The sequence below is a fragment of the Macrobrachium rosenbergii genome, chromosome 42 (genome assembly GCF_040412425.1).
Source record: "Macrobrachium rosenbergii isolate ZJJX-2024 chromosome 42, ASM4041242v1, whole genome shotgun sequence".
NCBI lineage: Eukaryota > Metazoa > Arthropoda > Malacostraca > Decapoda > Palaemonidae > Macrobrachium > Macrobrachium rosenbergii.
The window spans coordinates 42,009,313-42,023,115 of NC_089782.1; the positions used below are offsets into that span (position 1 = coordinate 42,009,313).

Genomic DNA, 13,803 nt, shown 5'->3' on the forward strand with positions numbered 1-13,803 from the left:
TATTAAGGAACTTCATTCTTCATTGACTTTTTCTTCACTTTGGCAAAGGAAGAAACAAATTTTCAGGAATTTTCTCTTTCTGGCTTTACTCAGATTTGTTAGTTATTAATTTGTCACAAAAATTAAAGCACCCAAGGCAGTGGCCCTCTCCTCATCTCAGGCCTTTTAAGAAGAATGTGGAACGTGGTGCTATTCTTCAAGCAGAAACAAGATGATGCCATGAAATTGAGAGATGTAAGTTGTCAGGCTTTTGGGTGTGTTTATGGTGGGGCTGATTGTTACTGGGGTTTCCTTGACCATGGAAATGAGACAATGTATGATTTATAGGTTTGTATGGAAAACCTGTTTTTTTCTTTTATGTTGACTGTATTATCACTTATGGATCACTATATCCAGATTTCCCAAAATTGTCATTATTAACATTTCTGTACAAGATTTTTCCTTCACAGAATGGGACAGAATATGAGTTCTCTACTCTTTTATCCTGCACATATTCCGCATACATTCATATCATTTGTAGGTCTTTATCAGTCCCCTTTCCTAATTATTTTCAGGCTCTTCATACTGGTTTTTATCCCTTTGCTTTTTTGATTAACTGCTCTTCATTGCCTCTTATCACATGTCCACACCGTATGAATCTCTTGAAATCTGTCTTTTCACTTTACTGTGTATACCACATTCTTATGCAACTTCCTCATTTGTAATGTGATTTTCCTGATGGCCAGCTGTGAACTCTTAGCATTTAGGAGTTGCATCTCTTCAAATGACTCAAAATTTTCTAATGGTATATTGCACAGTAATGGTTATTTACCTGTAGTCTAATAGTGTTTTCCTCTCCTCTTTCTCTGAGGGATATAGCCTTATGAGTATTTCCCATATAATAAAAGTTACATTCTCTGGAGGGTATGGATACATTTCATTATATTCCTTGTGAAGTTACAAAGAATGTACATAACAATCACAGTGTAGATTAATCTTTTCCCTCTCTGCCAAGTGGCTTGGATGCTGTCATGATAGAGTTGGTATTGAATTAAGAGAGTTTGCATGCATGCAGTGCTCTAAGGTGGGAGTTGACATCACACATACACTACCCGAGGTCACTGTACCTGTTTTGTAAATTGCCCTTTACCCTGAACTGGTCTTGCTCCATGACAGTGGCATATTTACAACCTAGAGGATTTTCTCAAGGGCAGCTGGGAACTTGGGGTCTTTCTTGAAGGAGTTGAAAGCCCAGTTGGTTTTGGTCATGGGCCTCTACCCTTTGGTTGAGCTGCTGGTGGCTTAGGTATTTCATGGAATTTGTTTGACAGGGATTGTTAGATTTGTTGGGAGGTTTCTCTTTGCATGATAGTTAGGGAAGGATCATTTTTAATATATGTAGTGCCCCTAAGGTCTTCAGTCTGGCATGCCATACATGATATTAATGACCAAGATAGGGCATTTACTTTTAGGGGACAGCCATGGTTTTCAAGTCTGTAGGAATGTTACAGTTGATATAATTTTCAAGTAGCTAATTCTTCGCCCTAGAAAAAATCATGTTGCCAGATGACACCCATATCAAAGTTTGTGAAGAGAACCCTGTGTGTGTTTATGTGACCCTATGGGTGATGAAAATCATGGTACAGGCTCCTAATGGGGTTTGGAGCCTGCATTCAAGAATATCCAGATTCATAGTACTGTGTTCATAGTAGGGACATTCAAGAATAAGGTCACTGGTTGCTGCTACCTGCACATTTGTAAAGAGGGAACCAGTGTGATAGGGCATATAAACCATGAACATGAGATGGAGACTCTTCGCCAGATGTTAAGTAGGAGAGGGGCCAGAAGAGTGACATAATAAGCCTTGGGGTTGCCCAGTTTGAGTTAGTCATTGTTGTATTTGTACCCGAGGTCTTTGGGCCAAGTTATTTGGGGTAGGTGAGTAGTTCTAACAGTGTTCACATGGTTTATGTCACAGTTGGCATCACACTTTCAATATCATCAGTGTAGTTCTTACTGAATAGTATAAATATAGAAAGAAGTACAATCCTGTCATTGACATGCCAAAAATAGATACCCCTTGGATTAGAAGATAGCTAGTGGTAGGAATCTGTAGGTAGCTTCTTCAGAACATCATGAGGTAACTACCTAAATGGTTACAACCTATACATTCCTTAAACAGACCTAAAATAAATAAACTATATGTTTTACATCCACACCCCTGATGGCGATTGCTTATTAAGACCTTTCCTGAGCTGCCTCTATATCTCCAAGCCAGAGACCACCAAGAGGGGATATGAAGTAGAGACTACTTGATTCTATCAAATACTTCGAGAACAAGGAAAATCAGTAAACTCCAACCATTAATTTTGGTCAAGGCCCTTACATATACTGTAGAGGCAAGGATATGAACAACATAATCTTTGAGAATTATGAGTGGCAGCTAAAAGCTGTAAGGCATGCTGACAGAACAACAGCATTCATGCTTAGCACATTGAAAGAATTCAGCTGAGAGCATATGAAATCCTGCAGGAAGAGGTAAAACACAAAAGGCTTGACATGAACTCTACCTATGATTTCAGTGTGCAGCCAACTGCACCAAAGAGCTTGTGAACACTGTAAGAGGAGCTGTTCACCTTCCCAAACTCAGTAACCTCTACCTAGCAAAGTTCTAATTAAGTCTCAATTCCTTATATCTTAGATCAGTACAGCCACTGGTCATCTGCAGAATTCCTCTCAAGTAAATAGTGAATTTGTCCCAGGCCAGTATTGCACCTGAGGGAATTGAGTTTGTCTTTTACTAATGTGCCAGTAGCAGAAACCACTGACTAATCTTCAAACATCTCTATCATGGCTTGACCTTCCTTGAGTTGGGATGTTCATGAAAAAACCTTGACCATCTAATCTGATTCCCCAGTCTCCTTTTTGCATTGTTATAACTTCCAAATCAGTGAAGTCAATCTTGAAAAGTAGTCCATTATTCAAGCTATTTGCTTCAGCAATTTCAAGAAATTTCCACTAAAAATATGTTCCATGAAGATCATGTTCAACACCAACAGAGGGCACTTGTACACCAACTGGTGTAACAGTTTGTTTTCCTCTAGTCATTCTCTTCACCAGCATTTATATGGGAGTTGCTTACCAGTGAGCCTTTTGCAGTGTCTCAGTGGTTCTCATTGGGTTTGTATGGTACATTGGTGACATCCTCATGAAGATTTTAGGTGGGGCTGACATCTAGGACCTCTCTGCTACACTCAAATCTGTAATTTTTTGATATCTTAATTACTCTCAAACTCTGCTTGAATGGCCACAGTAAATGCCTAGATCAGTACAAACCTTCAACCATCAGTGCTTATATTAGAGGGGCAATTTCACATTCCTACACAGGGCAGGCTGGCCTAAAGAAATTATAGTATACCACTGAAATGTTGATCAATAATTGTTGTTCTAACAGAGAGGTGAACTAAGTAATCATGATATCCCTTGAAATATGGTAAAGTGATATGCCCCCTCTGATCAGGATGATGAATCAGAGATTAAAATTTACTACCACGCTACATGAATACAAGGTATGGGGACTAAAAATAACCCTTAAGGACATTATGTCCAACCTCATCACCTACTTTAGAACCTCAGAAAATTAACAACCAGGTCATGTAATATTCAAGCAGAAAACTGCAAACATCCTGAAAGAGACTAACATGGTCCACCTTTTGCCATACCCCATGTGTGGATTCCCCATTGCCTACATTGGAATGACTACAATTTAGCTATCTGAAATATCATGCCATGTTCAGGAGGACATCATAATGAACACTTATGTAAAATCAGGGCTTCCCCATACACAACAGTGTTTCCTCTTAGCCTCACCGTTTTGGACAGCACCCCAAACAGTTTTCATCTCAGAAGCTCCAAGGTGCTACATATACTGAGAATAAGGTCTTTCTTAAATTTTATGCAAAAGACCAGAGGGCAGCACCCACAGACCCAAAGCCAACTGGCAATTGCAGGTTGCAGGACACCCCAAACCCATTCACCTTGCATGGGTTGCAAGACTGATGCAAGACTAATGAAGAGTAAAAGGCAACTGACCAATCAAGGTTAATGATTGGCAATGTGCATACCATCACTCAACATCTTACAGCCCTTCTGCATCCGCATAAAAACCCAGAGATCCACCTCTTTAATCCAGTACCCACTCGGCCTTGGTAGTGACCGTGGTTACATGCAATTCTGTGTTTTGTACATTCTTTAAAACTTGACAAATAGAGAAAAACTCAACTGTGCCCTTACCCTAAAGAAAAAGTAACTTCTTAAGGAGATATCCCTTAGATAATGAAATCATCAGAAAATGAAAAAAATAAAATATAAAATTACTGCCACTGTGGCATTAATGAAACATTTTATTATTATATCTATTATTATTGTTTTTATCTCTTATTTAACAAGGTTCCATTGCACTCTAGAGCCTTGTGAAATGTTTATAAGTTTCCGCTGTGTGGAGGTGAGTAATGCAAAAGAAAATCTCAAAGTTTAAATAAAAGCAGATGTTAACGAATAGTATAAAACTTGACCCGTAGTCTCCCTCATTCACCAGTACCTCTTGCAGTGGATACTAGAGGCATGTATGTCATATCCAGACTTTATGCAGGTGAAATATACAGTAGCTTAAATGGTAAAGTTATGTCTTGACAATTTAATTGGGTGATAATGCCAAAATATAGTTACAGTGCTAGAGTACAGTAAAATATTTTTATTAGATGCAAAAAATGCTTGTGAATCACAGCTCTATAGGAAAATTGCACAGCAGCAGAATGTAACCTGTTATGAGAGCAGTGCTAATTAAATACTAGTGTTGATTAATAAAAGGGAATCTAAGAAAGTAAAGTAATTATGCCAAAATTATGTAATAGTAATGTTTTGATTTTAAATGCTGTGTATAAAACCATGTATGGAGAAATTGAACAGACACAGAATACAACAGGAACAGCATGTTTACCGTTAATTCCTAGAGAAAAACAAAATATACACTTCTGTTTAGATCATAACTGCCATGCAAATCGTGAAATTACACTTTACTTGACGTGATGATTCTTGATAGCAAAGTTAACCCAGGGTAATCCTAGAAGACCAACGTCACACATTTTATTGCATTGATTGTACCAGGTACCCATATGTATGTAGAACTTGTGGGAACTGGTAGACCTCTATCCAATTGTAAATATTTCAGAGCACGAGATGACCTAAAGATCTGTGGTTAAGGTCATACTTCATACTTAGTTTCTGTTTACGACGAGGGACGTTGCATATCATGGCAGAGTTATACGATCTTGTGAGTGCACTTGTTTGTTATATTTTCACTTGCATTCACTCAGAGTGGAAGTGTTGCTTTTACTGGTTAATGTTCAGTGTTTTAATTTTTTTGGATTTTGAGTGAAAAGAAGTTTATTTGATCAGTCATTTAACAGTCCTTGGTCACAGGCAGTCATCAGCTGCTGTTTGACAATTGTTGATTGGGTGCTATTGAATGGTGATGAACATGGTAGAACTATGTTCTTGTCGAGCACTGATCATCTATTGTTTTTCAGTGATTATTTAAAGGCCAGGATTATCACAAATTAATTAGATGTGCTGTAGGTATTAATTTCTCCTTACTGCCTGACTTCATTATTATGCAATAATAGTTCTTCCTCAAATGGGAATTAAGGCATGGACTCTTATGATAGATCTTCTCTATAGTTAAAGACAAGTTATTTTGGCTGCAAGTTTGCTCTCAGTGTTTCTCATGCAAGTCTTTCTGCTGAGAAATGAACCAGAGTTTTTTTTTTTTTTTTTTTTACTAGTTTTACACTGAATTTCCATTTCAGATTGGTTGATAATTACTTGGACTGTCTGATTACTGCCCTGTGTATTCAGTGACTGCCATGTCCTCTGTTATATTTTCCCTCAGATCTTGACTTTGTTCTAACCTTCAAAACCTTTTTACAATTTGATATTCTGGTCCTTTTCTGTTTTCATTTCATACTCTGCCTAGGAGTAAGCACAGTAACTTGATTGTAATGGGTGTGTTTAATCTTTCAGCTGTGTTGAATCCTGAAGCAGGCAAGTTGGGTTACTAACTAAACTTTCTTATGCCCCTCTGGATAATTCCGTTGTCCACATGAAATCACAATGAAATCATGAAATTACTTTGTAACACCTTTGGGTCCCATATTTAATTATTTTAAACCACATTCCTCCATAACAAAAGCCAGAAGAGAATGTTTTTCCCTCTCTTAGTTCACATTTCTTCCACTAAATGGAACCTGACAATAAATGGTAGTGTCTGCTTTCTTTTCAGCTTTTTTTTGTCTTTTTTTAATTCATGGAACCACTACTGTAACTGTTATACTGTGCTTGGTAGTGCGCATACTGCCTGTTGCTTACATTTGCCAGGCTGTCTTCTGTTGTATCCAGCTGTTATTCATCCTGTTGAACTTGGCTTATTGTCACTTGCTGCAGAAGTATCCAGCAACTCTTTCAAGGTATTTTGTATGATCCTACATGTAGCTTGTAGAGGAAGATCATCTGTGCCAGTTTGTATGCTTTAAAGTTTATCCATGCATCATTGAGGATATTCCCTCTTATTTTGTATAAGAGGGTTTAGTATGGGCTTGGATTGTGTCCCATAAACCATTGTTGTAGTCTGTAATTCCAAGGCCAGGCCAAGTCATTGTTCACACCAATTGAGGCCAAGACTAAGTATTCACTATCTACACTTCTAAGTCGAAGACAGTATTAAGCATTCAGTGTCTTAATTTGTCTGAATCAGCACTGTATATTCAAAGTAGAATCTTTAGATTTCTGCAACAACCAGTAAATTAGTCAGTTGGAGGTCATTGCCGTGAAGAAACTTGACGTAAATAATCAGATAGGTGTGTGTAACTGAGGTTTCGAAAAATTATTTAATTCCAGTGCTTCAACCATCACAGAGAACAAATTATAGCTTTTACATTCTTCAGTCTTCACCCAAAAAATGAAGAATTGTAAGTGTTATGTATCATTTGAAATTGAATCTTATACTGGAATGAAGACTACCAAATTCTAGCAGCATTAATAATCTGGAAAGAGACAGCAGCACAAACATTGACGTTCCTGTGCCACTTGGTGAAGTGAGGGTGAGGGTGAAACAGACATCTGTCTGGGGACGGGACAGATGTACAAGGATCTTCGTTGTGGAAGGGGGCATTTAGGTGTGAGTAAAATTCCATGACCATGGAAACAAGACAAAATATGATTAATGGGTTTGCATGAAAAACATGCATTATGCTATTAAAACATTTTTCTGGCCATTCAACTTATAAGTTAATCTCATGAGTTTTCATCCTTGAGCAAGTTAATTTCATATTCAACTTGGTCATTGTCATATTTTAGGACAAGTCATGAAGTTTGCATAAAGTAATACATAAATATGACAAATTATGAACATTGTATAAAGTAATACATATATAATGCTTAAATTATATTTTCTGTACATTTTTACCCTTCTCCTTTAGTACCATTGAATGTTATAATAGTTTTTACATTTTTATTGTGACTTGTTTGCATTTACAAGGCAAGTCATATTTGCGAAGATTAGTGCTTTTGTTAAAGATGTTTGCTGTTACCGTATTTTTTCTGTACACGATTACAAGTGCGGTTTTGTAATATTTCATAAAGTTTAGAGCTCATTATTTATCGTGAAATGCAATCCATGAAAATTAAGTGGTATTTGTTTTTGCCATCCCTGTTTCTGTACCTTTTCATCACGTAGTATTAGTTTATGATTTAGTAGCTAACCAAAGTAATCTTAGGAAAGTATGCTGATAATTGATTTGAATGGCATCTTGCTTTTTAATTAACCATCCTCAGAGCACTTACAGGGGTTTACCAAAAAAATTGTTTTGTATGCCTGGAATTTAATTAAGATCATACCTTTTATGTAGTGGTTGCCACAGCACTTTTCAGTTGGAGTGTGTCTGTGTTTGTAACTTGTTCCCTTGCTGTTGCACAGATTCAGAATTGTGATAACAGCAGTGCTCATAGGTGTAGAAGCTCCATGAGGGAGTGTGATCTTGCAGATACTAGGCATTGAAATGTTAGCACCTCTTCTTGCAAGTGTGATTTCTTTAACGGAGGATCATGACCATGCTGGCACGAGGCTTTATGATGACAGCTGCAGTGGTTTGCACAAGTATGGTATGATTTAAGAGAATATTGACCATATCAGTGACTGACCACAAAGGTGTATGATATGAGAATATTTCCTTTAGCAAACACAATTTGTCTATGGATACAGTTGATTTTAGTCAGAAATACTGATACAGTTCAGAAACCAGATGTGACTGAGCAGCCCAGTAGCCATAACAGTGCCATTATTACAGGCCAGCAGGATATTGATAGTTTGTACAAAAGAGATGTGTTTGGATACATCCATTCCCACTCTTTGACCTGTTATGCCATGTCTTCTGACACTATCTCAGATCTTCCATTTCCCCGGACCCCACACAAGTTGAAAGTTCTTACAACTTCCAGTTCTCTCACTGGGTGGGCCAATTCACAGCTCACAAGGAAGGCATCTTCCTCTGTGTTTTGTGTGAGATTTCATCTTTGTGATTTCTAATAGGAGAACTAGGTGTAACTCTTGCTTTATCCTTTGTCCACTCTGCCTCTGTGTGCAACATAATCGCCCTTTTTTTACCTTTTACTCTCGAGGTGATTCAAAGAAAAACTGTCACCTTTAATTCTTTGCTTTATTCCTCTTCTCCACTACAAAAAAAAAAAAAAAAAAAAACACAGGAGCGGGTAGGTCCCATGGTTCCTTTACGAACCTCAATTAATTTTAAGAAATCACATTCATACTACAGTCAAGGCACACAAATCAATGAATGCAACAAACTACAGTTTCAACAGCAGAATGGTAAATAAAAAAAGAGGGTAAATACAACAAGGCCAGGGGGTGGGGGGAAAATGCAATCACAGGTAAAAGGGAAACTCAAACAGTTTTTCAACACAAATCCCTTTTACAATAATTATGCACACCCTATAGTCATCAAATAAGTATACAGTATGTGTGCTTCTTATAGGTGTAGACTTTAAGAACTAGAAACATTCTAACCCAATGTAAACACAGGGTGGGGAGTATTCTCTGTGGACAACAAGCAAAATACCTTTAGCATTAAGAGACAGGGTACTAAGATTCACACGGGATTACAAGAAGCTCCTGCGACCTTGGGCAGTGAGCCCATTATTTCCGTAGCATCTTCTTGCAAGACTCCTATTACCCCAGTGAAGAGGACAAAATTTGCAAGCTTTTCAGACTAGGTCATTACTGTGATTTGAAGGATGAAGAAGGACCAGAAGCAACTATAGCCCTACAAAACATAGCATGATTTTGTAAGGTTTTTGATCTTCAAAGACAACAGAAACCTTCAATCTAGTTTTCCCTCTCTCCAAGGTAGCAGGGGACATTACAGGATATATGATGTAGGGTTGAAGGTAGATATTTGTCATGAGGATATGACAGTCTGAAAACATTCCCAAACCTGTTTTGCTTACTGGAACAGAAGTTACAAGATTTTACAGCATTCTTGACTGCTTGTCATAAGCAATATCCACCCTTTGGTATCGAAGCCCTGACTAAGAGGGTTACCTTGCTTTTCACCTGATGCATTCGTTTCTGTATGAGGTAGACACAATCAAACACTAACTTAAAGAATTCTGTATTTTGTCCAACTGGCTGTAATACATCCTTGGAGCATTTACTGTAGTTTATTGTTATTGGGAGAAGACTAAGTTACTCATGATGTTGCCAAGGCCAGGTGAATGATGGTGTCTGTGGCTGAATGGGGCTTGTTTTTATTTTTTTTTTTTTTTTTGCTTTTCCAACCTCAAGGACCTGCAAATATCAGGTTTCATGAACCCATTCCTGTTCCCAGCAGAACAGACATTATTGTTATAAATTTCTCACTCCATTACTGCCATGACTTTATAGCCAAGTTTAATGGAAGCAAAACTAACTAGCTACATTAGCAACTAATGTTCTTTTTCAGCCCCACCTATAACTGTTTTGCATTAATTATGCTTTTGATCCTTAGGTGATGTGGAGCCTGCTTTCTCATGCAGGTGGCACAGATTTATTTCCTCTAACAGTGCATTGCATATTCTATCGTTTTTAGTGAGCAACATCTAGGGTAATTGTACCAAAACCCCTAAAGACACCTTGGAAATCAGAATAGAGAACTGAAGCCCTGCACATCACCTCCCAACTCAGTAACTACTCATCATAGGTAAAATTAGATTTTGTACAATGTGACACAAAATTTAAAAGTGTTTTTTAAATGTTCACACAAACCCATATTTTACTGTGTTTGCCCTTCTCTTGGCCATTCTAGTAGATCTCATACCTGCAGTTGCTTAAGTTTTCCAAGGCAGGTTATGACAGTTGTGACATATTGAGTTAGGGACCCTGTCTAATGAAGGATAATCACTAAAGAAGGCACAAGACTTGTTTCAGTGGGTGACTTAAATCTCAGCTGTGACAAGCTATAACATGGGTAAAATAGGTTGTTTTGCATTTAGAGAACATAAAAATAGTTTAAAATTTTAGTATATTTTAGTGGGTATACTGAAGCTCCTCAGCTGTGAGTGAGTGAATGATAAATATTTGCCGGTCATTTAAGATTTATAGTACCCCGCACACTGTCCTGTCTTGTGGGACTGTACCGTACATTGTTCTGCCCATAAATATATGGCATTTACTAATTGATCTTTAGGATGTCAGAGTGATTCATGACAGTACAGGAACTATTATTGTATGGTATATTGCATGTGCCATTATTAATCTTATTTTCATTCTTTCCAAACCTTGACCAATGGATACAGCACTTTAAAATTTAAAGCACAAGCAGACCATGTTGAGGGAAAGAAAGTTTCGGAGTACATTTTATGGGATTGTACTGCTCCTACATCAGGAAAACAAAAAAATTACTTTACAGTCTAGCACATATGAATGGAGTGGATTGCTTTCATTTCTCATATACAGTAGTCTGATTACTCTATAATTATGAGGCAAGAGTAAAAACACATTATGCTGAAACCTGAGTAGATGATTTCACTAATTTACTTCCCTTTTTTTCTTTTTTCTCAAAGAAGAGGCAGAGGTTATTAGTAATAAGTGTGGAATCAAAATGTTCTCTAAATAATAATGATGGTAATATTCAGTTAATTTTTTCTTTATTATCTGGTTAAGTTACTTGAAGATTTGTTACATTACAATTGTAGGTTCTTATTGTTTTATTAACCCTGTAAGACTCTGGTGGTTCCAAATTTTGTCTGTGGCAAATCATAATAACAGCTTGCGACCATATCAGTGATGTATTTAAATTTTATCACTTACTGTAAATTTATTACCCATGGTATAGTGCTGGTTATGGTGCCATTTTGAAGCTGGTGAGTGGAAGTTTGCCAACATTTTAATTTGGAAAACATCATTTGATGTCATCAAACTCGCAACAGTATGGAAATTAATGAAAAATTTACATCATTAAAACATCAAAGGGTTAAAAGGGCAGGAATTGTACAGTACACTATTTTGACTGAAGATGAACCCAGAGAAGGGTTCAAAAGCTTTTATAAAATTCTACTCGAGCCTTCAACAATTATATTACTGTGAACCCTTTAGAACAACTATAACCTATGTTATGACATTCATGGATTTATACATAAAATACAGTATAGCCTTGTTATACCCCCGAGATGTAGAACATAAATTATTTTATCACCAGTTTTAAAACTTTTGTACCAAATGATATTGATTATCCCCTAGACTTTGTTGATTACTTATTAATTTTTTCTTCATCCAGAATTATCCTTTTAATATAACCCAACTTTAGTTGGGCTCTTTTATGAAGATGTGATATTTCCTCTATTTAAATATCATTCAATCAGAACAATTAGTGTGTTGCTTTGACCAGGAACCACCCCTGTCACCACCCCCATGCGACATCAGTGACGATGAACTTGTCAGCATTAGTGTAAGGGACTTAAACCGCCAGTTGAAACTGCGTGGCCTCAACAGAGAAGATATAATCAAAATGAAACAGCGACGAAGAACACTAAAAAATCGAGGATATGCTGCGAGGTATGAAGAATCTAACCTAGTCTTAAGTTGGTCATGTTGAAACCTCAATTAATTATGAAATGAATATTTAGTATAGAATATGGAGAAAAGTTGTGGTTCTACTGTAATTTACCTGTTACATAACAGTCAGGTATAGAAATGAGATGACATGGTTGTTCCCATTGCAATTTTTAAGGATTTTCAGTATTTTTTTTTTTTTTTATAAAGCGAAGGTGCACATTCAACTTTCATCTTGTTATTAACATAATATTAATAGATATAGAGAGTATGAACCAGGTAATGAAAGATATGGGAAAAAATAAAGTTATGAAACAAACAGCTCCAAGGACAAAAAGAGTATGTTATAAAACAATTATAAGGACAAAAGAGTATGTTTTATTGAAAATTAATAACAAATTGTATACATTTTATTGAAAATCAACAATACAGTACTGTATATCTGATACACAAGGACATAAGAGAAACTGTTGAATTGAACAAAAATTTTATATAGGTAGACCAGGATCTGTCCAGGCAGTGAGCTCACCTTCATCAACCCTCAGAAGCACAACAGTTTTGTCAGCTACTTCATAAACAGGTGGTGAAAGTGAAAAAATATAGTAAAAGCAGGTACAATTTCTCTAGGCACGTAGCCCCTTGGCAAGGAGATTACCATACAGTTATACCATAGGGTTAATCAACCTACTTACTTGATAAAGTTTCTTGAAAACTTTAATTTAAATTTTGCTCTTTTCAAGTGCTCCTCAAATTTTCCAGCTTCTACGTGCAATAATAATTTAAAGCAGCATTTTCCTTATGACTCTTTTTTTAATATTTTTGTATAGTCACTAATGCATGTTGTTTTTTCTTTCAGCTGTCGCATCAAAAGAATAGAACAGAAGGATGAGCTGGAGTCAGAAAGAACTACAGAGCAAATTGATATCGAGAAACTAGTGAACGAAAACTTGAGCATGAGGTCTGAAATTGACCGGCTATACCAGAACTATGAGGCTCTAAAGAAGTTTGCCAATTTAAAAAATATTCCTCTGCCACCAGATTTAGAAACACTTTGATGTAGAGTAAAAAGTGATAATTTTAATATTCCTGGAAAGTATATCTTATTTTATTTTGCCAGTGTGTTTAGTTTGTGTTGCTTGAAATAACTAATGCTTTTCTTATAAACCGTAGGTATTACTTGTTTTTCTCAAAAGAAGAAAAGGTTGCTTCTTGTCATAATTACTGTATTGTCTAAGTAATGTTATACTGGTACCTGCAGGAATTGTTTTGCTACTTAGCTTTGTGGTGTGAAATTTACAAAAACCTTTTCTTGAGTTATGTATTTTCGTACAAATGTTTCATCTTGTTAGGTGGAACAAATTTTATAAGGGTAAGTTAAGTGTATTTTTAAGCTCATAAATTATTTTAAAATATATCGAAATATAATTATGGTTATTATTAAATAGTTTAACCAGAAAGCTGAATTATGATTCTTTACATTCCTATGGCATTTCTTATTTGTAGGACACGAGGAAGTGGTCTTGCTAATATAATGTAGGTGGGAGATTGGAATGGAGGAGAGAGAACTGGAGTTCACTTACAAGAAAGCTGAGGGTATGGTTACCAGAGAGAAAGAAAATGAAGATATGTGGGCTGGAAGGTAGCCACATAGATGATGTAGGCAATAT

General features: G+C 36.5%; 1 protein-coding gene across 8 annotated transcripts in view; it reads left to right on the forward strand.

Moving 5' to 3' along the window:
- maf-S (MAF bZIP transcription factor K) overlaps positions 1-13,593 on the forward strand; it is a 30,731-nt gene extending 17,138 nt beyond the window's left edge. For 4 of the 8 annotated variants that reach the window (XM_067086247.1, XM_067086246.1, XM_067086249.1 and 1 more), the window contains 2 exons: positions 11,973-12,139; positions 12,993-13,593. In XM_067086247.1, coding sequence (XP_066942348.1) covers positions 11,973-12,139; positions 12,993-13,191 — 366 coding nt within the window. In that variant the 3' untranslated portion in view covers positions 13,192-13,593. Of the gene's footprint in view, positions 1-5,209; positions 5,312-10,175; positions 10,287-11,972; positions 12,140-12,992 lie in introns of those variants that run through there. The other 4 variants (XM_067086243.1, XM_067086245.1, XM_067086244.1 and 1 more) reach the window with 2 other exon arrangements.
- The last annotated feature ends 210 nt before the right edge of the window (positions 13,594-13,803 follow it).